The sequence below is a fragment of the Thalassophryne amazonica genome, chromosome 15 (genome assembly GCF_902500255.1).
Source record: "Thalassophryne amazonica chromosome 15, fThaAma1.1, whole genome shotgun sequence".
NCBI classification, from domain to species: Eukaryota; Metazoa; Chordata; class Actinopteri; order Batrachoidiformes; family Batrachoididae; genus Thalassophryne; species Thalassophryne amazonica.
Genome location: NC_047117.1, coordinates 65,750,846 through 65,775,845, shown reverse-complemented (window position 1 = coordinate 65,775,845; position 25,000 = coordinate 65,750,846). Strand labels below are relative to the sequence as shown.

At 41.0% G+C, this 25,000-nt stretch overlaps 1 protein-coding gene across 1 annotated transcript in view; it reads right to left on the bottom strand.

Moving 5' to 3' along the window:
• Nucleotides 1-25,000, bottom strand: part of nfixa (nuclear factor I/Xa) — a 274,096-nt gene that overhangs the window by 64,833 nt on the left and 184,263 nt on the right. The window contains 1 exon segment of the mRNA XM_034187333.1: nt 18,928-19,051. Coding sequence (XP_034043224.1) covers nt 18,928-19,051 — 124 coding nt within the window.

Here is a 25,000-nt window from a genome sequence, read left to right as displayed (position 1 = left end):
GTATGAACAGGGACAGGAGGGGAATATTTTTGACTTAAGACAAGCCACAGTTTGGCAAACACAATGCCTGGAGACTCTGCTACACTATTTTCCCCCTGTTGCTGACGTGGCATGACCGCAACATGCTCTGTTGCAGTCGAGATGCGAATCCTAATCAAAGTTAGATTGACAGATGAGAATGACAATGACGGGAGAACTGGAAAGACAACAATGAAGTGTTGATTTGAATCCCAAAGAAATAAACTATGTCAGTAAGGAAGGGATTGTATTGATCTCAGATCAGTCACTGAGGCAGGACATTTCGTATAGTTCATCTGACGCAGATGTATGTACAACTCCTCCCCAAGACATCATCCAACAATGCTGTTGTCTTTTGTCTATATGTAGTAAAAATAAACCAAATTCAACTTCAAGATGGCCTAGAAGCAAAAAAACAAACAAACAAACAAAAAACAAACAAAACAAAAAAAAAACACCATGCAATCTAATCACTGCACTACACCCCTGGCAAGTTAGATCACAATGTTGCCACATTTGCAAGATTAATCAACTCTCCAGTCCATTTTCATAGTCAAAATGAGAGCTTTAGATTCTTTTTGGAAGTTCAATCAGGCTGCCAAATGATTTGTGTTGCCTCCATGAGACCATGGCAGGTCAGAACATTCACAACATACGACACTAAAAGTAACAGCGTCAGGCTTTACTACAGGCAAGATTAGTTTTTTTTTTAGTCCTGAAGATGTAGAAGAAAAATTTCTATACATTACTATAGATCTTGAGGCCCATTGGTACCACTGCTGGCTTTCACAGAGTGAAGCAGGTGCAAGTTACTGTCTTACCTAGCTACAGCACTCCCCTGGCTGGGGTACCAGGGGACTTTACTTCTGCAGAAGAAGGTTACTTCCCCTGTAAAGTGCATTACCCATTTCCAGCTGGGGGGACTGGGATGATGCAGATCAAGTGCCTTTTTCAAGGATGTAGACAGGCAGCATGACTCATCCTACTGAGTTATCTCACCTACTGTACATACTAAGATGTGACAATCTTAAAAAAGTGGGTGGATCTTATATTGAACCATGCATTAAAATATACACATGTATAACTTGAAAGAACTAGTTAGCTGGTGCTTGGGTCCAGTACTTTTCTGAGCTTGGGCTGACAGCCAAACTCAATGCTAATGACATCACTCATTAAAAAAAAGGTGTCACCACTTGAGTTCAACAATGCAGCGTAGGTGGTTAGAGAGCTGGAAAAAGACTTGGGAACAGGGAGGTAAGACAGAGGAGTCTGGTTGCTGGCTATCACCGCTCTACCAGCTGTAGACTGCAACTGCAGCCACACCCCCCTCCTCCCAAAAGCATCCTATCCAGACATCCAGCCCCTTATCTTTGCACTACAGCCCCCAAAGCCCTCCCTTCAGCGACCCCAATTATAGCCCTGCAGCCCTCCCAGATGCCCCTCAACCTCCAGCAGCAAACCCCGTCTCCTAATTTCAAACCTTTCAGCTACCCATCACCATCCAGCCTTAAATATGTGAACTGAAACAACTACATACACCAAACACACTATACCTTGGCCTGAAGATGCACAATGAACCTGAAACTGCAATCATGTTTTAATGTGGAAATTAGGGGTTGTTCTAATTTGTGAATAACTGAACTGATTATCAAATACCACAAATAAACTAAATAAAGACTGTTGTGCCAGATCGGTGTTTTTACTTCATCTGCACCTGTTTCTTCTGACAATATTTTAGGCAAGCAAACAAAGATGATTCATGCACCATCTTTGACAAAAAGGATCAGAAATAAGTAACAACTTATCTTAGACCAAATTAAAAGCAATTAAACAAAACTGTTATACTGCTAAAAAAATAAAACTTTTTGAAGGGTACAGCAGAAAATGTACCCTTTCTGAGGACTCTTTCGGAGCACATTTTGCGATATACTGCTGTGACTCGGGATCACTCAAGACAGATTTTCAACAACTCAATAGAATATAACCAACCATGGCAATTATTGATTCATATTGTCTCCATTTGTTACCATATGCCATTTTAAAATATGTAAAGCATGGACAAAACTGCGGGTGGAGATTCTCTGTCTTAAAATCACTCATATATTTTCTGCAGCTTATTGGGATCCAGGTCATGGTGGCAGCAGACTAAGCAGCTCAATCCACACTTCCCTATCCTTGGACAAGTTGTCGAAATCTCTCCAAGGGATCTGCGGTGTTCCCAAGGTAGCTGGGAGATATAGTCCCTCCAGCACATCCTGGATATTAGCCTGGTCCTCCTCCCAGTTGGATGCACCTGGAGGAACATCTTCACCAGATGCCTGAACCACCTCAAGTCACTCCTTTCAATACAAAGGAGCAGTGGCTCTACTCTAATGCCCTCCCAAACACTCAAGCTTCTCAATCTGTCCCCGAGTGTAAGGCCAGATACCTGACAGAAGAATCTCATTTCTTCTGAATGTATTCATGACCTTGTTTTTTCGGTCATTACACAAAGCTCATCAAGTAGTTGAGGATAGGAACCCACATCAACTGGTCAATCAAGATAACAGTAAGAGACTTGCAAGAGTCTTACCTTCTGCTCAGCTCTTTCAACACCACAACAATCCACTACAGTGTCTGCAGATTAACGAGGTTGGCAAGGCAGTGCATTCTCAGACTGCGTTGACTCTTGAACTCAGACGCAAATTGGATGACACCTTGGAGCTGATGTGTGCCTTGCAGTTGAAACTGAAGGTTTCGGAGGCCGGTGAATATTCTTAATTCATAATTGGGATTAGGTTGTTCAAGTGGACCTGTTAAAAGTGTTTTTCACTGCTCAACCACAACATTCCAGGCTTATCTAGCCTCAAGGACAAATTGCCCAATGTTTACCTCCAGAGGAATGTCTTCAGGCTCTGGTGAAATTATTCAGCTCCTTCTTATCTCAACCCACAAAGACAATAAACTGACAGACTTACACATGGACAAGACTGAAGCATGCTCCATATTTTTTTCCCTTTACCTCCTTTCCTGCTCCCCCATCACTTTACCCCATCCCAGCCCGGAGACTCCGGGGCCTGCGTGGTTTTTAAGCTGCGGCAGGTCCCCGATCCCCCCAAGCTAGTGGCGGCGTGACTCCAGTTGCAGCAGCCTTCACCCACTTACCTCAATTTGGATGACGAACTGCTTCAAGTTTAGTACACATAAACAATGTCAAATGTATATGTGTTGTCTTTAATTTTGATGTGTGCCATTATTATGGTAAACAAGTAATAACTGCCCTTTTTTGGGATCAATAAAGTTGTCTGAAGTCTGAAGTACTGCAGATACAGACCAATCCATCTGTCGATCTCATGCTCCAGCTTACCTCCACTCATAAAAAGACTCCAAGATACTTGAACTCCTCCACTTGGGCTAATAACTCTCCCTTCACCCAGAGAGGACAATACACTTTTCAGACAGAGGAACTACAGTAGTGTTCAGAATAATAGTAGTGCTATGTGACTAAAAAGATTAATATATTTCTTATTGTTACATGTGAAACAAGGTACCAGTAGATTCAGTAGATTCTCACAAATCCAACAAGACCAAGCATGAAATTGGGCTATTAGTAAAAAAAAAAAAAAAAAAACGTAGAAAAGGGGGTGTTCACAATAATAGTAGCATCTGCTGTTGATGCTACAAACTCAAAACTATTATGTTCAAACTGCTTTTTTTTGCAATCCTGTGAATCATTAAACTAGTATTTAGTTGTATAACCAGTTTTTTCAAGATTTCTTCACATCTGCGAGGCATTAATTTTGTTGGTTTGGAACCAAGATTTTGCTCATCTACTAGTGTGCTTGGGGTCATTGTCTTGTTGAAACACCCATTTCAAGGGTATGTCATCTTCAGCATAAGGCAACATGACCTCTTCAAGTATTTTGACATATCCAAACTGATCCATGATACCTGGTATGCGATATATAGGCCCAACACCATAGTAGGAGAAACATGCCCATATCATGATGCTTGCACCACGCTTCACTGTCTTCACTGTGAACTGTGGCTTGAATTCAGAGTTTGGGGGTTGTCTCACAAACTGTCTGCAGCCCTTGGACCCAAAAAGAACAATTTTACTTTCATCAGTCCACAAAATATTCTTCCATTTCTCTTTAGGCCACTTGATGTGTTCTTTGGCAAATTGTAACCTCTTCTGCACATGTCTTTTATTTAACAGAGGTACTTTGCGGGGGATTCTTGCAAATAAATTAGCTTCACACTGGCGTCTTCTAACTGTCACAGCACTTACAGGTAACTCCAGACTGTCTTTGATCATCCTGGAGCTGATCAATGGGTGAGCCTTTGCCATTCTTGTTATTCTTCTATCCATTTCGATGGTTGTTTTCTGTTTTCTTCCACGCGTCTGTTTTTTTTTTTTTTTTTGTCCATTTTGAAGCATTGGAGATCATTGTAGATGAACAGCCTATAATTTACTGCACCTGTGTATAAGCTTTCCCTTCTCCAATCAACTTTTTAATCAAACTACGCTGTTCTTCTGAACAATGTCTTGAACGTCCCATTTTCCTCAGGCTTTCAAAGAGACATGCTGAAAAGCATGTTCAACAGGTGCTGGCTTCATCCTTAAATAGGGGACACCTGATTCACACCTGTTTGTTCCACAAAACTGACGAACTCACTGACTGAATGCCACACTACTATTATTGTGAACACCCCCTTTTCTACTTTGTTTTATTAATAGCCCAATTCATAGCCTTAGGAGTGGCATATCATGAATGCTTTGTCTGTTGGATTTGTGAGAATCTACTGAATCTACTGGTACCTTGTTTCCCATGTAACAATAAGAATATACTCAAAACCCTGGATTAATCTTTTTAGTGACATAGCACTACTATTATTCTGAACATTATTGTACTTCTCTGATACAAAATCATTCCAGCAGTACTCATGGACCCTCCAAACAGACTTAGTACCAAGGACATCCAGCCATCGCTTTTGGTTCCTTGTTAGTGTTGACGCCTTATAACCATACAGTAAAGGACTGGAAACACAGGACCTGAAACTCTTGGACCTCGGTACATTCAGTATTTCTACGAAAAAAAACAAAACTCCATAATTAGCCTATAAATGGTCAGGTTTTATCAATGAAATTTTATCATTACAAAGAAAACTGGTTTAGAAGATTCTGTCCATAATGATCCAGAGTTACATAACTTCTATTTATATCCCTCATTTATTTTCTGTTAGATGCACATTTTTGACTCTTTCAAGATGAACAAAATGGAGATAATACAAAGTGTTAAACCGCAACAATTTCAGTAACACAGTGGTTTAAAGCGTGGTCTACAGTTCAGTTTGTTTATTGGGGGTGTCATATTGATATTACACTGTCTGTCCATCTGTTTAGAAACCTTGTAAGTGCAACTTCACCAAAATCAGTTGCTACGGTTCAATGGCACATCGTAAAATGATTCTGACCCATTTGTTCAGGGTGACCTCGGCCATCCAGTAGAGATCCGTATTAGGATTCAGCATGCTTGACACCGCATGCCCCTCCTATAGCAACTACTCCTATAGTTCTACATGGAGAAACACACACATCTGTAGTCTTCCCAAGCGGTCTCCCAGCCAAGTACTACTCAGGACCTATACTGCATCACTTCTGAGATCTGATGGGATCAGCTGTACACACACAGATTAGCTACATGCATCATACTGCATGATATTGTCTTTGTAAGCACAAGTCCTCCTAACCGGTTTACAGATTTCAATGGAACTTCACACAATGGTAGTACATCATGTGTCAATGTACATAAAAGCAAACAATTCTGGTCCATTGGTTTTCAAGGGGAGATAACTGAACAGGATGGTATTTATTTACTGAGTAGAGTGCATGTGTGAAAGGTGCTTCAGCCAATACACAGTTTTTCTTATGCTTGTGACTTCATCTGACGCAAATGTAAATACAGTTTAATGTCAGCTGCTGTACTGCATGACTGACACTGACATTTAAAAATGAGCAATCTGAGATGAAGATGTAAGAAAAAGAAAATTGTTTTCTACAACGCAATCCAAAACTGTCAGAGGGCTGTGTTTTCTTCAAACACACTCAGATTTGGCTGGCTATCTAAAAGTGGGTCCAGGTCCTTGGGAATCCAGACTGCACTTCAATGAAATAAGTTTTTCTTCTTTTTTTTTTATGGGGAGAAGTACAAAATAATTTTTAGCCCCCCCCCGGACCTGGTATGTTTTTCAACCCTTGTCCACTCTGCCTGACTCAACTGGCTTGCACTTTTTGTTTTCTTGTCCATCTGTCTCAGATAACTGGCTTATAACATCACAAAGCAGGGTTTTTAAAAAAATTTTTTTATGATTGTTGGAAACGTCACACCCTCTTTCTCCCTGTTTTCTTAATTTAACCAAATCATTAACCTCAACATCTGTAGTGGAAACATGCAATCTACAAAAGTGGTAACAAGGTATGTAGTGGAAAAGCATCTTTAGTACAAGTAGTTGATATTATACCAAACAGCAAATTTCAGCTCTCCCAAGTTTGTCTCTGATCAAAGTTATACACACATGCACAAACGATACGCAGAGCTTTTTAATCTTTTCTGCAGTGTGTCTGCAAGCAGGTGCTTTTATTTTAACCTGAACAAACCAAGTGAACCACAACACAAAAAAATGAATAACACTAACCACACTGTTAAAGTAACATAAACCACAATAACAACATTTAAAACCTCAAAACCCCAAGTCCCATAGTCCATTGCAGCACAACATCCATTGTTCACTGCTGTTAGCTAATATCGCTAATTCCTCCAAAATATTAGTCCTATCAACTTTGTTTTGCAGCGTTCATCCTTAACCCAAAATACATACCAAACAGCAAATGCCAGCTGTCCCCAGGTTCTCTGTCAATGAAGCCATACACACGCACACACTCACGCACACAGAGGGCACTTGGCAATTATAATATAGATGCAGTAAATTTATCTTTTCCCTCAAAATTCTACTCACAACACCCCATAATAACAACATGAAAAAGATTTTTGAAATATTTGCAAATTTATTCAAATTATTCTAGTAGGGCCCCTTCACACTAACACCAAAGACACAGAAACTGGAAGAAAATCCATGAACCAAACATGAAATGGGGAACCACGAACGATTGCACGAACACAGTGCGAGCAGCTGCACCACATTGTGACCTGATGTGGAGAAAAATTAAATAAAAAACAGCTGTATAATTAGTGAATATCACTGGTTTGATATAAATAATAATAAAAGGGGACGCAATACAGAACCCTGTGGTTAAATAACCCTGGTTAAATAAAAAATAAATGCCACTCACGGGATTCGAACCTGCAATTTACAAAAGCTCAGATTACGAGATGGAAACTTTACCACTGTGCTACAATCACTGTCTTATAACTGGAGCATAAAAGGGCTAAAATCAACAAGCAGATAAATGATTTTTTTTTTAAAGAGAGAAAAAGCACCATAATGACAAATGATGTTTGTGACGGCATACTTTTGATGTTACGTGACTGAAAGTGGTGTATTTGTGGCCTGTTAACTTGTCATATTAGTCATAGTCCAGCAGCGCGTGTGTTCTGCCAGACCCGCGTGATGTTCAGATCGCCTGCTGCGGTGATCTGACGGTGCGTTTGACATGGAGCAGCCTGCTGACGTGCCGCTGTGTGCAGCCGCTGCAGCCCAGCCTGTGTGCACTCAGACATGCTGTCCAGCCCCCATGTGATCATGTCTGTAAATACATATCAGCATGTCACGCAAGCACGCCCCCCCCCCACCCCCCGCATGCCATGTGTATATAGTGTGTGTGTGTGTGTGTGTGTGTGTGTGTAGGAGTGGGCAGACATACGTGTTGCTTTTGCAATGCCAAACTTGTGGGGGAACTTTAGACAAATTTCACTGCCAGCTTGAACGTGATTGTTTTCGTTTTTTATGCTAACAGCATGAACGGCACCACATTTTCAAGGGACAAGCGAGCGGTGTTGGATGTTCGTGTGTGACATTGGAATTTGACCAACCCCTGCTGTGAGAGGGATCGAATGGGCTCTCACAGGGCACGCTGTCTTTCTGCCGCTGGTGTGCACAAATAGTTGTAGCACCAGTGTATGAGGCGTTGGAGGCAGCCCCGATTTTTCACGACTAGCATGTGATTCCTCCTTTGTGCGCTAGTCGGCTTCAATCAGTTATGTGTGAAGGGCCCTAACGGGGCTCACCTGTAGGTGGATAAAGGTGTTTAGAAAACAGTGAATAAAATGTGACAACACGAGTTATTTTAGCTCAAATCCCAATCCGATCCTTTTAACTTTCCATCAACTCATCCATTCATTGAAGCTAATCTTTTGGATTAATGAGTTGATGGACTGTGGCGTCAATTGGGGGTCAGACAAAGATGCCAATCAATCGTTCTCACCACTGAAGAAGAGCACTAAAGCACACTAAAGGTCTTCAGATGGCAAAAATAGGACCAAAATTCCTGTTAAATAATTTTCAAGTCATGGCACTGCAGTTTCCAAGTCATGGAAGGTAAGATGACTTCAGACTTTACTTGTCTGACTTGAACAGACTTTCTGAAATTCAAACTCGCACATAAATTTTTTGCAGCCCAACCAACAGAACAAAATTAAATAACTGAAAACAAAGAGTGGAATGCCCAAATTGATTAGTCAGAACAGAAATGAAAAGAGAAAGCTGTGTCATCGGGGCTCTTCAATGACACAAACTGTCTGACAGATGTTTAACAGTTTTTGGTTACTTCTGTGCAAGTCCCCAGACTGCAACGTGAACACGCAAAATCAACAATAAGACATTTAGCCACATCAAACCCCTGTCTGTTCTTCTGTGCGCACATTCATGTGTTCAGCAACTGTACATATATGGACTGTCAGTAAACTCACACACATTTTACTACTTTTATCTCTGCTCACAGATCCATGTGCAATTCAATGTATGCACTGTGTAAACACACACACACACACACACACACACACACACACACACACACACACACACACACACACACACACACACACACACACACACACACACACACACACACACACCACACACACACACTTATTCCTGTCTTTTCTGGAACAAATGTCAACTCTCCTCTCCCCCTCCTTCTCCTCCTCTCCCTCTTTGCTCCTCTCCTCCCCAAAACACAGGATAACGCTTTACAGCCTCCCAATTGGGTTTCGCTTAAGAGGTTTATCGGTATGTTGCTAAACATTCTGACCTTTTTTTAATCCTTAATGCGCTTAAAATGTTCCAAACCCTCCTAATCCCTCCGGCTATCCCACACAGATGTTCACTCGGCTCTTTTATCAGACATTTTTAAAGATTTTTTCTTTATAGATATATATTTTTTCCCATTTTTCATTTTTAATTATTTAATTCTGTGCCGTATGAGGGAATATGTCTTTTTTTGCATTTAGTCTTCATTACTGTCACCGTTCCATGAATCTTTGCATGTACACAGAAAATAAACATTGACACTTGTTTCTTCCAGGGTACCTCAGTCACTCGTGAAGTGAACAAGTTTGAAGTCAACATATTCTAAAGTGTACTGTTCAATACAAAAATGTACTGTAGAACTTATAATGCTACATAAAATCTTATAACACAAAACAGCCCTGTGATAGACTGGCAGCCTGTCCAGGGTGTTCCCCACCTCTCACCCAATGACTGCTGGGACAGGGTCCAGCCCCCCCTTGGACCCTTAATTGAAATATGTGGGTGTAGACAATGAATGAATGAATGAATCTCATGACACAAACGATAATAAAAACATGACAATCCTCCAATTAAACTTCAGGTGTTGAAATAAAGACCTGGAAATACGTGTCTGTTAATCAGTTCAGTCAATCAGCAAAATTAATCAGTGACTGTTCTGACAATAGATTCATCACTTCAATCATTCATTAAGTGAAAACAGTCTTGAATATCAGATTATTTTTTGAAATTGCTGTATATTATTATAATGTGAATGTCTTGAGGTTTTGCACTGTTAGTTGACAAGAACAAAATAAAGATATTGTTTGGGTTCTACACAAGTTATGATTTTCTGATATTTCATAAAATATCACTTAATCAAGAACATAATTATTATTGGAATATGAAAAAACCTGCAACCCTTGTGTATGTACATACAGTATGTATGAATGTAAGTATGCATGCACTGTATGTGTGTGCGTCGGTGTTGGTGTAGCACTGTGCCAGGCGGGCTGCATGGCTAGGTGGCAGCGTAGGGCTGTGTGTGCATGTGCATGTTGTGGAGCAGGTGTGCCTGGCTGCCCTGCGCAGCTTGCTGCCCATCTGTGCTCCCGTCTGTGTGCCGCCTGCGCCCACACTCTGCCAACAGCACCACACCACGGCAAGAAGACCCAAGAGAGAAGAGGGGGATGCTCAAAGAGGAGGGGAGAGATGGAGGGAAAGAAGAGGGAAGGGGAGGAGGAGGAGGAGAAGAGTGTAGTGTGTGGGAAGGATGGAGGGAGGAGCAGAGAAAGCGGAGAGAGGAGGATTACAAGGCTGGGAGCAAGGCGCTTCGGAGAAGGAGTGAAAGGCGGGGCGTTATGGGTGCACAGTGTGCATGAACTCATGGGGAATGGATGGGAAGGATGATACTGAAGGGGTGGGGTGCTCAGTCAAGGATTGGATGATATTTGGCTGGCTGGGTGCCCATACCCCCCCATCACCACCACCACCCACAATCCCCTGTATGTCTTCTCGTTGTTCCTCCTGTCTAAATTCATTCTTTTATCCCCACCACACCATCAACTCTTGGAGATTTCACTTTTGTGACAAAGCTCCACACTGTTCTGTGAATTTACTTCCAGTAACCAGACGCATCCAAAAGATGCCCTGAACCATATTCTTGAAAACATCCATCCATCTTCTACCGCTTAGTCCAATTAAGGGTCGCGGGGGGCTGGAGCCTATCCCAGCAGTCATAGAGCGCGAGGCAGGGTACACCCAGGACAGGACGCTAGTCTGTTGCAGGGCCACAAACAGACAAACAAGCACAGACAAACCCCCACACACACTAACGGACAATTTAAAGACTCCAATCCACCTAACCCGCATGTCTTTGGATGTGGGAGGAAACTGGAGCACCCAGAGGAAACCCACGCACACACGGGAGAACATGCAAACTCCACACAGAAAGGCCACGGGAATTGAACCCACGACCTTCTCGCTGTGAGGCAACAGTGCTAACCACTAATCCACCGTGCTAGTAGTCTGACTCCCAAACCCACTGAGCTACTTGCTCTGTTCAGATGATGGCTGAAAAATAAAATGATTGAATGATTGTAAAAGATACCTGCTCTACATTTACACAACCCAGTGGGGTGAAAAAAAATCTATTTTTTGAAAACTGGAGCTTTTAATTTTTAACAGGACAAGCATGAATGCATTTGCATGGTTCAACCTCACTTTTCATAATTAACTGATAGACAAGAAATCCTGCTCTAATTTCTACAAAAAGAAAAGTCTTACATTTGGACAGTATTTACAAATAGCACTACAGATCTTAGTTACTAGCATCCAACACAGCATAATTATCAGGCAGGATTAGGCAAAATTCTATCAAGAAGAACACAACAAAGTCTCCAGTGTTCTTTAAGCAGTGGTATACACAAAACACATCTTACAAAGAGCCTGCACTAAATGTTTGAAAACCACATATTCACTAATTCCCCTGGCTATTATTCTTGGTTGTCAAGTGAAGTCATCCTTCTTGTACCATTTCAAACACAAGCTACATATTCAATAATTTTGCTGAAAGCCTGGATTATCTTGGTTCAAGACTATTGCAAATCAAGACACCGCAACTCTTCACTTGGTTTCGAGATGCTGCAATCAGGACATGTATTGATTCCACAAATATCACAGCATCATCTGCAAATTTGCAACAGGCAGAATAAATGAATCTCATGTTATGATGCAGTGGCTTAGTGGTTAGCACTGTTGCCTCACAGTAAGAAGGTTGTGGGATCGCAGCCCACCTGGGGCATTTCTGTGTGGAGTTTGTATGTTGCCCCCATGTTTATGTGAGTTCCTTTCAGGTGCTCTAGCTTCCTCACACATCGAAAGACATGCATGTTCGGTGAATTAGAACCTTCAACTTGTACGTGCAGGTGTGAATGTGTTTGTCCGTCTATATGTTTCCCTGTGACAGGACTGGCATCCTGTTCAGAGTGTACCCTGCCTCATGCCCTGTGATTGCTGGGATAGGCTCCAGCACCCCCCGCCCCATGACCTACCTTTAATTGGAATAAGCAGGTACAGAAAATAGAGTGATGGATGTTATGACGCCGCTAGTTGGACCTCCAGAATACACCCATGATAGTACATCCATACCTCCATATGGTGGTGTAATAATGTTTAGTATGCACATTTCTGAAGTATAATCCTTTGGAGGCAGCATTCATGTATCCCAGTTACTCTCCTGCCATGTGGTTGAAATAATGTACATTTTTTCATGGGATTAGTATAACTTTATAATGCATTGATTCTCACCTCCCTTCCCTACAGATGGGAATATTAAACATTAAAAAGTTGGAAAATTTCTAGATATGAGCAATTTGTAACATGCTAGACATTCAGTGGTAGATTTGCACCAATAATGTTGAAGTCCTGCAGTTGTACTAGTATAATGGGTAGGACAATTTACCTACATGGTGTAACAAAGTTAGCTCAGAAGGGTGGTCTCTAGTGATTATAAGTTTGGGAGGGCTTGCAACTTATTCTCCAGTGCGACTGCTGCGAAATATGGCGACTATTTATATACGACTTTCTCAGGAATCAAAGCACTAAACAAAATAAACTCAAATAATAAAATAATAAATGCCAATAATAAAAAGTTCATGACAACAATTCCCAAAAATCCCAAATTAAAGAGCTGACAATACTGAAAACAGGTGTGACCTATACTCTGATGTGACTTTTATATGAGTTTTTCTTCTTCAAGAGGCATTTTTAATAGGTATGACTTATATAATAATATGGCATATGCATACATAGAAGATGTACACAGTGCATCCAGCTCATCACTTTTTCCACATTTTATCAAACAGCGTTATTGCAAAATTAATGAAAAAAAATTTTCCTCAAAATTCTACACACAATATCCCATAATGACAACATGAATATTTTTGTTCAGATTTTTGAACATTTATTAAAAAAAAGAAAAAAAAAGAAAAAAAAAAAGAAATCACATGTACGTAAGTATTCACAGCCTTTCCCATGAAGCTCAAAATTGAGCTCAGGAGCATCCTGTTTCCACTGATTATCCTTGAGATGTTTCTACAGCTTAACTGGAGTCCACCTGGGGTAAATTCAGTTGATTGGACATGATCTGGAAAGACACACATCTGTCTAAATATAAGGCCCCACGGTTGACAGTGCATGTCAGAGCACAAACCAAGCATGAAGTAAAAGGAGTTGTTTGTAGACCTCCAAGACAAGATTGTCTCCAAACACAAACTTGACGAAAGGTACAGAAACATTTCTGCTGCTTTGAAGATCCCAATGAGCACAGTGGCCTCCATCATCCATAAATGGATGAAGTTCGGATCCACCAGGACTCTTCCTAAAGCTGACCGCCCGTCTAAACTGAGCGATTGGGGAGAACAGCCTGAGTCAGGGAGGTGACCAAAAACTCGATGGTCAATCTGTCAGAGCTCCACCATTCCTCTATGGAGTGAGGAGAACCTTCCAGAAGGACAACCATCTCTGCAGCAATCCACCAATCAGGCCTGTATGGTAAACTGGTCTCACGGCAAGTCGTGATTCAGCAGCACAAAATATACATTAATCTATTGGTTCATGATATTGTGACGAAAAGCGTCTCATTTTCATCACAGCAGCACAAATTCATTCTATTTCATTCCGTGATGGCTGTACAAAATTAAAAGTGAAGTGGGGGGGGGGGGGGTGGTTATGGTTAGGGTGGGGGGAAAGAGTAAGATTAGCTTATGGTTAAGGTTAGGGTCGGGGGTAGGAGTAGGGTTAGGAATAGTGAGTTAAAAAAAACCGTCACGAAAATTTGACTCATTTCATCACGGGAGCACAAAACAACAACAACAACAAAAAAAAAAAAAAAAAAAAAAAAAACAAAAAAAAACAAACAGGAGACTGGGCTGGATGTGAATACTTAAGTAAATGTGATTTCTTAGTTTCTTATTTTTAATAAATTAGCAAAAAATTCAAACAACCTTTTTCATGTTGTCATTATGGGGTGTGTGTGAGCAGAATTTTGAGGGAAAAAAATTAATTTGCTCCATTTCTGTCTAAGGATGTAACAAAATGTGGTTTCCGGATACACTGTAGTTTCCGGATGCACTGTGCATACAGATTCACTTCAGATGGCCAAATACGGGAACTTATCAAAGCCTGGATCTTAAACTTGAGCCAGCATAATCGCAAACCCTTACACTCAGCTTTTTAAGTGCTCGAATCAGGGTGTCCACTGAAACCACAAAGATCACAGCATCAACTATGAAGTCAACGTCAGTAAACCTTTCCTTGCCAACAAAAGTACCTCAGCAGGGCACAACTCTGCCCAACACCCAGTCCACGCAAAATAAGTGTGATTAGAAATGTGTATTAATGGACTCAAACGATATAGTCAGTATATGCATGAACAAATCTGTGCCAGTTTTATGGTGAATCATGCATTTTGCTTACATGCACATCTAACCTCCTTCATTAACAACAGCAGGCCCAAGTGTGCAGCATGCATGTGTTTGTGCATGTGTGTGACTGAGGTTTAGGGCCCCCAAAATGATTCAGATCCCAGCCTAACAGAGTGTGAACACCCCCCTGCTGAGCTGATACTGATATAACTGTCTTGTAAGTAGTGTTGACACCAGCATTATTACCCTGTCAACCTCCATCTCTACTCAGCCTGAAGGAGTCACAGGGTGGGGGTGGGAGGGTGTCGGGGTACAAGTGATTTAAGGACCAGTATCTCTGCAGAGGTCTGCTTCTAGCCCAAATAAACACAGCTGCACACAGACCGGAAAGCAAAAGAGAAGGAGAACAAGGGGGAGGTAGAAGGAAGTGGGAAGATAGGGGGTGGGCTGCAGTTACTCTTGCTGATACCTCAGTGGTCCTCACAGGACACACACTTCAGAGCAAAAGACTGATAGCAGGTTTACTGCAGTAGTCACATAACACCACCAGGTGGCATTTCCTGGCACACTGAGAGGATGGTGCAATGCAAATGAAGCAACAAGGCCTTGGGGCAGGCGTCTCTACTAGCTTAGACTTCACTCCAAAGACTGGAGAGAGGAACAAGCCAGGAACCAAGAGAAAGGCATACAAAGAGATGAAAAGGGATGTAAATGAAATCAAAGTGAAATATGGTGCTGTGAATATTATTGAGACGTGAGTAAGGAGCTGATGCTGTCTTCATTTTGCCCTAAGACACGTTAACACGCAGCACGCACGCCCTCGTGTTCGAAGAAGGTGATACAAATCGAAATGTCTTACACTATGCACATGCATTTAGAGAGAGAGCGAGAGAGAGAGAGAGCGAGAGAGAGAGAGATGATATAAATTTGGCGAATGATAGTAATTATCAAGTTACCAGCTGTGAAACAAAGCAATTCAAAAGTGCAGTGCATCCACAAAATATTCACAGCATGTCACTTTTTCCACATTTTGCTCAAAATTGAGCTCATGTGCATCCTGTTTCCACTGATTATCCTTGAGATGTTTCTACAGCTTAGCTGGAGTTCACCTGGGGTAAATTCAGTTGATTGGATATGATTTGGAAAGGCACACACCTGTTGTCAGAACACAAACCAAGCATGAAGTCAAAGGAATTGTCTGTAGACCTCTAAGACAGGATTGTTGAGGCACAAATCTGGGGAAGGGTACAAAACATTTATGCTGCTTTGAAGGTCCCAATGAGCAGACTGGCCTCCATCATCCATAAACAGAAGAAGTTTGGATCCACAAGGACTCTTCCTAGAGCTGGCCACACATCTAAACTGAGTGATCGGGGAGAAGGACCTTCATCAGGGACGTGACCAACAACCTGAGCTCCAGATAGAGACAGGAAGCCTTTCAGACAGACAACCATCTCTGCAGCAATCCACCAGTCAGGCCTGTACAGTAGACTGGCCAGATGGAAGCCACTCCTTAGTAAAAGGCACAGGGCAGCCTACCTGATGTTTAACAAAACTCTCAGACCATGGGAAACAAAATTCTCTGGTCTGCTGAGACAAAGATGGAACTCTTTGGTATGAATGCCAGGCGTCATGTTTGGAGGAAACCAGGCACCATCCCTAGAGTGAAGTATGGTGGTGGCAGCATCATGCTGTGGGGATGTTTTCAGAGGCAGCAACTGGGAGACTAGCCAGGATTGAGGGAAATATGAATGCAGCAATGTACAGAGACGTCCTGGGTGAAAATCTGCTCCAGAGTGCTCTTGACCTCAGACTGGGGTGATGGTTCACCTTTCAGCAGGACAATGAGCCTAAGCACAGAGCCAAGATATCCATGGAGTGGCTTCAGGACAAATCTGTGAATGTCCTTGAGCGGCGCAGCCAGAGCCCAGACCTGAATCTGATTGAACATCTCTGGAGATATCTGAAAATTACTGTGCACCGACACTCCCCATCCAACCTGATGGAGCTTGAGAGGTGTTGCAAAGAGGAATGGGCAAAACTGCTCAAAGATAACTTGCATCTAGTATATTTCTGACTGGCCAAGAAGCTCATGGTTTCTACCTATGTAGAAAGTTTTTTCTGTCATCCTCTCCGATCGGTGGGCCTACAGTCTTGTACGCAGGTCAATGGGCTAAAAACCGGTCTTACTGTGTGGTTGCTGATTTTTGGCCACTTTTACATACATCAGATATATGAAGGCATGTACAGGGATTTCAATAACAGGTAAAACTGACACGAGAATTGAGTGGGTCATGAGAATTGAGTTTGAACTAATAATGTGAAAAGATAAAAGGCAGTATATGTGTAAATACAGGTACAAAATAATTATGAGGATGAACATATTATTAACAACAAAACCATAGCTACCAGTTTTGACCCGCATTGTTCAATCTGAACTTAAAGGGTTTGTTTGTAAGCTACAGCACAGAAATGTAGGAAATGACAATAAACATGATTAAAACAGACATAAAAGTAAAGCATTTATTTCAGAGTACTTGTAGAAGGACAAACAAGGCAAAGTACAAAAATAAATAAAAGAAACTCCAGCAACAAAACAATATGGTATACTTCTTATAGGCACTCAGTGTGGGATTACAAAAACCACAGAAGACGAACAAAATGTGACATCACATGACTGCTGCTGGTGTATTTGAGAAATTAGGGTGTCTAGATTAAACAGGTTCTTTTTGACCCCTTGGTGCAATGAGTGTGGACAGCTGTGAACAGGGGCGTAGCACCAAATTCTGGGCCCTAGCTACTAGCCATATTGAAGACCCCCCCCCCCCCCCCCCCCACCACACACACTGTTATGTTCTTTTTATTAACGCAAGCACCAAATTTCTAATGCGTAGTCAAACCAGGTCTAAATCATGTATACCTTAGATCACACCTGTGAGTCAGAACCCTTTTTAAAGTTGGGGGCAATATTGAGTTGGTGCAATTTGGTGCATTCCCATCTGTTAAAATGCACAGGAATGCACCAAATTGCACCATTTTCTAGTCTCTAAAGGAGACCAAAACAGCCGCACGAAGACCCTTTACAATAGACACATTGAGACATATAGGAAACAGGACTCAAAGACATGCAGCAAAAACTATTCAAACCTGGGGACACTGCAAACCACATTCTCCAATACATGGTACGTGCCTTGAACCCTCAGCCATGAGCACCTAGGAACAACATGTTTGACCAGTGAGGGGACAGCATGCTCACCAGTTTTTTCCTCAAACGCTTTGGTCTACATCGAAATGTTAGTGTGAAAGCAAACTGAAGCAACATTGTAAAAACTTGGTATTTGGCAAGTATTTGGCATGAAAACATTATTTGACAAATTCATCTGTCTTCTTCTTGTAATCAAGTTGATACTATTGTCTTGTGTGCATGGGCAGAACAAAAATTTTGAAAAAGTTCAAAAGAGATCTGAAATAAAAGAAACGTGCCCGCCTTATTGACACCAAGGCACACTTGCCCAATTAATTATACATGAGAACCAATTTGTCAGGTTTGGAAATTTATGTGAAGTGTCTGCCACCTCTTTGCATTTTGCTACCGAAGCGAGGGTTTTCACAATCCGAACAGGCTGTCGCAGGAAATATACTGCCACTTTAAGAGATTAAGTTCAGATGAACCTGCACAGTAGAATGGTCTATACAGTACTGATCCACAGTAAAAGGTCCACAGTAAAAAAAAATATAATAGGGTGATTTATTGCAGAGACATTTGCAAAGAGAAGCACTGCTCATGGTGTTGAAAAAACTGGACCATCCAGAACTCAAAGGCAGCGGCATAATTCAGATGACTCCTGTCAGCTACATCAAAAACACCTCTGTAAATAAAGTTTGAGTTCTCACAGTTGTCGGTGAGACACAGCTGCCTGTCTTCACAGAATACGAGTCTCTTAGTGAACAACTCTGCATTTTTCTTCTTATTATACAAGTAGATTTTTTTTATTACCTCTGATTTCTTGTGACCATTGACAGATGAATTATTCATAGTGTGAAAAAAATAGCCCATGAGCCAAGTAGTTTTATGCTACCACCTAAGGGGACAAAACAGCACTTACAATCCTCAATATACCATGACCAAACAAAAATGTATGCTAACCTTCAGAAGTGGTAGCTGTAGCTCAGAAGGTGTCAATGAAAGTCTACACAGGTGGTCAAATCTCTGAACAAACTACAAACAGAGTGTGGAGTTACATTTGTTGTTATGCACCTGGTTGAGGGTGGGGAGGTGAGGGAGCGACGTCCTAGCGCCACCTGATTGATGTTGTAGTAACTAGGACTGCTGTCCAGGTCAGCCAATGAGAAGTTCGGACCCGACGCTGTGGCTACAGGAGCTGATAGATAGACAGGAGAGGGATGACAGATTACTAGTTGTGCAACAATTAACCAATGAAAACTGATTTTAAAGTATCAAATACAACTTTATTGATACATGGTCTAATGAACTGATCTAAATGTGCGATGATCAGTGCCAATCAATGGTTTGAGTTTAACGGTAAATTTGTTTTGGTGCTACATCTGCATCTTTAAACTCTCGTAAAAGTTCAAAGGTCAGCACAAAGCTCTCTGGAGACAGGTCACAGGAATGTTAACTTTGAAATGTAAAAACAAATTCAATATGCCCAATAGTGGTCAGTGGTACAACAGATAAATGAAACCATTTGAACTTTCTATTCTGTTTACTATTTGTTAATATAGTCACACTGGTTTAGAAGTGGAAAGTTATGCTCTGATATTTATGCTGTGCTAGCAACAGCTGCCTTCTTCTTCTGGACATCTTCTATGTTGCTTTCTGCTGCTGTTTTTGATGCTGCCTCCATTGGTGAGCAAAAGGCGAGCAGAAGCAGCGCCAATGTGTTGCAGCACAGTACAACTCCTGGCAATAATTATGGAATCAGTGGCCTCAGATGTTCATCAGTTGTTTAATTTGTAGAAAAAACGATCACAGACATGCACAAAACTAAAGTCATTTCAAATGGCAACTTTCTGGCTTTAAGAAACACTATAAGAAATCAGGAAAAAAAATTGTGGCAGTCAGTAACGGGTACTTTTTTAGACCAAGCAGAGGGAAAAAAATATGGACTCCACTCAATTCTGAGGAATAAATTATGGAATCACCCTGTAAATTTTCATCCCCAAAACTAACACCTGCATCATATCAGATCTTCTGCTCATTAGGCTGCATCTAAAAGGACTGATCACACCTTGGAGAGCTGTTGCACCAAGTGGACTGACATGAATCATGGCTCCAACACGAGAGATGTCAATTGAAAGAAAGGAGAGGATTATCAAACTCTTAAAAGAGGGTAAATCATCACGCAATGTTGCAAAAGATGTTGGTTGTTCACAGTCAGCTGTGTCTAAACTCTGGACCAAATACAAACAACATGGGAAGGTTGTTAAAGGCAAACATACTGGTAGACCAAGGCAGACATCACAGCGTCAAGACAGAAATCTTAAAGCAATACGTCTCAAAAATCGAAATGCACAACAAAACAAATGAGGAACGAATGGGAGGAAATTGGAGTCAACGTCTGTGACCGAACTGTAAGAAACCGCCTAAAGGAAATGGGATTTACATACAGAAAAGCTAAACGAAAGCCATCATTAACACCTAAACAGAAAAAAACAAGGTTACAATGGGCTAAGGAAAAGCTATCGTGGACTGTGGATGACTGGATGAAATTCATATTCAGTGATGACTCTCGAATCTGCATTGGGCAAGGTGATGATGCTGGAACTTTTGTTTGGTGCCGTTCCAATGAGATTTATAAAGATGACTGCCTGAAGAGAACATGTAAATTTCCACAGTCATTGATGATATGGGGCTGCAAGGAAGGAAAAACTCCCTTTTAACAGGAAGAAACCTCCAGCAGAACCAGGCTCAGGGAGGGGCAGTCTTCTGCTGGGACTGGTTGGGGCTGAGGGAGAGAACCAGGAAAAAGACAGCTGTGGAGGGGAGCAGAGATCAATCACTAATGATTAAATGCAGAGTGGTGCATACAGAGCAAAAAGAGAAAGAAACACTCAGTGCATCATGGGAACCCCCCAGCAGTCTAAGTCTATAGCAGCATAACTAAGGGATGGTTCAGGGTCACCTGATCCAGCCCTAACTATAAGCTTTAGCAAAAAGGAAAGTTTTAAGCCTAATCTTAAAAGTAGAGAGGGTGTCTGTCTCCCTGATCTGAATTGGGAGCTGGTTCCACAGGAGAGGAGCCTGAAAGCTGAAGGCTCTGCCTCCCATTCTACTCTTACAAACCCTAGGAACTACAAGTAAGCCTGCAGTCTGAGAGCGAAGCGCTCTATTGGGGTGATATGGTACTATGAGGTCCCTAAGATAAGATGGGACCTGATTATTCAAAACCTTATAAGTAAGAAGAAGAATTTTAAATTCTATTCTAGAATTAACAGGAAGCCATGAAGAGAGGCCAATATGGTGAGATATGCTCTCCCCTTCTAGTCCCTGTCAGTACTCTAGCTGCAGCATTTTGAATTAACTGAAGGCTTTTCAGGGAACTTTTAGGACAACCTGATAATAATTAATTACAATAGTCCCTAGAGGAAATAAATGCATGAATTAGTTTTTCAGCATCACTCTGAGACAACACCTTTCTAATTTTAGAGATATTGTGCAAATGCAAAAAAGCAGTCCTACATATTTGTTAATATGCGCTTTGAATGACATATCCTGATCAAAATGACTCCAAGATTTCTCACAGTATTACTAGAGGTCAGGGTAATGCCATCCAGAGTAAGGATCTGGTTAGACACCATGTTTCTAAGATTTGTGGGCCAAGTACAATAACTTCAGTTTTATCTGAGTTTAAAAGCAGTAAATTAGAGGTCATCCATGTCTTTATGTCTGTAAGACAATCCTGCAGTTTAGCTAATTGGTGTGTGTCCTCTGGCTTCATGGATATAAAGCTGGGTATCATCTGCGTAACAATGAAAATTTAAGCAATGCTGTCTAATAATACTGCCTAAGGGAAACATGTATAAAGTGAATAAAATTGGTCCTAGCACATAACCTTGTGGAACTCCATAATTAACCTTAGTCTGTGAAGAAGATTCCCCATTTACATGAACAAATTGTAATCTATTAGATAAATGATTCAAACCACCGCAGCGCAGTGCCTTTAATACCTATGGCATGCTCTAATCTCTGTAATAAATTTGATGGTCAACAGTATCAAAAGCAGCACTGAGGTCTAACAGAACAAGCACAGAGATGAGTCCACTGTCTGAGGCCATAAGAAGATCATTTGTAACCTTCACTAATGCTGTTTCTGTACTATGATGAATTCTAAACCCTGACTGAAACTCTTCAAATAGACCATTCCTCTGCAGATGATCAGTTAGCTGTTTTACAACTACCCTTTCAAGAATTTTTGAGAGAAAAGGAAGGTGGAGATTGGCCTATAATTAGCTAAGATAGCTGGGTCAAGTGATGGCTTTTTAAGTAATGGTTTAATTACTGCCACCTTAAAGCCTGTGGTACATAGCCAACTAATAAAGATAGATTGATCATATTTAAGATCGAAGCATTAATTAATGGTAGGGCTTCCTTGAGCAGCCTGGTAGGAATGGGGTCTAATAGACATGTTGATGGTTTGGAGGAAGTAACTAATGAAAATAACTCAGACACAATCGGAGAGAAAGAGTCTAACCAAATACCGGCATCACTGAAAGCAGCCAAAGATAACGATATGGCTTTGGGATGGTTATGAGTAATTTTTTCTCTAATAGTTAAAATTTTATTAGCAAAGAAAGTCATGAAGTCATTACTAGTTAAAGTTAAAGGAATACTCGGCTCAATAGAGCTCTGACTCTTTGTCAGCCTGGCTACAGTGCTGAAAAGAAACCTGGGTTGTTCTTATTTTCTTCTAATTAGTGATGAGTAATAAGATGTCCTAGCTTGACGGAGGGCTTTTTTATAGAGCAACAGACTCTTTTTCCAGGCTAAGTGAAGATCTTCTAAATTAGTGAGACGCCATTTCCTCTCCAACTTACGGGTTATCTGCTTTAAGCTGCAAGTTTGTGAGTTATACCACAGCGTCAGGCACTTCTGATTTAAGGCTCTCTTTTTCAGAGGAGCTACAGCATCCAAAGTTGTCTTCAATGAGGATGTAAAACTATTGACGAGATACTCTATCTCACTCACAGAGTTTAGGTAGCTACTCTGCACTGTGTTGGTATATGGCATTAGAGAACATAAGAAGGAATCATATCCTTAACCTAGTTACAGCGCTTTCTGAAAGACTTCTAGTGTAATGAAACTTATTCCCCACTGCTGGGTAGTCCATCCGAGTAAATGTAAATGTTATTAAGAAATGATCAGACAGAAGGGAGTTTTCAGGGAATACTGTTAAGTCTTCAATTTCCATACCAGAAGTCAGAACAAAATCTAAGATATGATTAAAGTGGTGGGTGGACTCATTTACATTTTGAGCAAAGCCAATTGAGTCTAATAATAGATTAAATGCAGTGTTGAGGCTGTCATTCTCAGCATCTGTGTGGATGTTAAAATCGCCCACTATAATTATCTTATCTGAGCTAAGCACTAAGTCAGACAAAAGGTCTGAAAATTCACTGAGAAACTCACAATAACGACCAGGTGGACGATAGATAATAACAAATAAAACTGGTTTTTGGGACTTCCAATTTGGATGGACAAGACTAAGAGTCAAGCTTTCAAATGAATTAAAGCTCTGTCTGGGTTTTGGATTAATTAATAAGATGGAATGGAAGATTGCTGCTAATCCTCTGCCTCGGCCCGTGCTACAAGCATTCTGGCAGTTAGTGTGACTCGGTGGTGTTGACTCATTTAAAGTAACATATTCATCCTGCTGTAACAGGTTCTGTAAGGCAGAATAAATCAATATGTTGATCAATTATTATATCATTTACTAACAGGGACATAGAAGAGAGAGAGACCTAATGTTTAATAGACCACATTTAACTGTTTTAGTCTGTGGTGCAGTTGAAGGTGCTATATTATTTTCATGTGCACACATTCTTTAAACAGTAAGTCTACTTGTGCTCCTCGTGGACTTGTTGGTCTTAAAATGAGGTGTGGTCAAGAGCAGTGTTGATCCATACCTTTATTAAGAGAACAAAAGAGATTATGCCATAGACCACAAACACCTGGTCTAATGTCTCTTAAAAGGCAAAGCCAGGTGACACAGTGATCGTTTATTTCATATTATGCCCAAAACACACCCACAGACCAAATTAGCTTACTATCTATAACCCCTCTACACCTTGTGCTTTACACTCACATATGCACCATGTTAACAGAAATTAAAGTTGGACACGTCACAAATGTACTTCTCTTTTAGAACTCGTAACTCCTTTACGACACGTATGCTGTAACCGCAGAGAAATATACTCAGCACAACTTTGACTTTCAGACATACATCTTCACAGAAAAGTTTTTTCACAGGGACTGTTGAAACCTTACAGAGTTTTAATGAATAAATATTTTCCATATGCAGCCAACACTTGTCAAAGCAGGATGTTATGTGAAACAGTGTTCCTTGCAGCTTGGTATAGGAGTCAGCATCTCCAACAGGCAGCTGAAACATTTCTGCTAAGGTTATTACAAACTAACACTCATATTTAGAAGGTAGATATCCATGTACGAGTTGCTTTTGTATGTATCTCTGTGATGAAGGAGTGGGTTTTTAAAAAGTGTGAGTTCGGAGTCTCACATGGCTGTCCTTATGGAAATGTTTGATGTGAATGTAGATACAATAAATATAAACCATGTATATGCAGAACTGAGCCATGACAGATATTTGCAAGGGGTAAACAGGCTTAGAATGGCTCAGCAAAACACATTTTAGCTATGGATCCTCATGGTCCTTAGATTTCAGTTCCTTGCAAGAACATCCACCTCCATACCCAAAGTCATGAGTTCAAGATCCAGTCCAGTGTCAGATAGGGGTGGTGGATTTACTGGACCAAAATTACTGGGTGGGACATAGTGTGGCTATTTATATTTTCATTTAGGGAGTAGAATGTTTGTTTCAAAGTTTTAGTTGACATTTTGTCAGATTGCTTGGTTAGAAAAGTACATCAGACAAATGTATTCAGTTATTTTAAGACAGGAAAAGGCTATCGGACTGGCATCCAGACTGGCAGATACTGAGGTTTCAGTATTACTATTATATCAGACATGAAAGTGGTATTGTGTGAGACACAAGGGCAGTTTACACAAAGATGACATCAAACTGTGGTTAATTGATACCATGCGTGAAAGGTGCTCATTTGTTGCTAAGAAT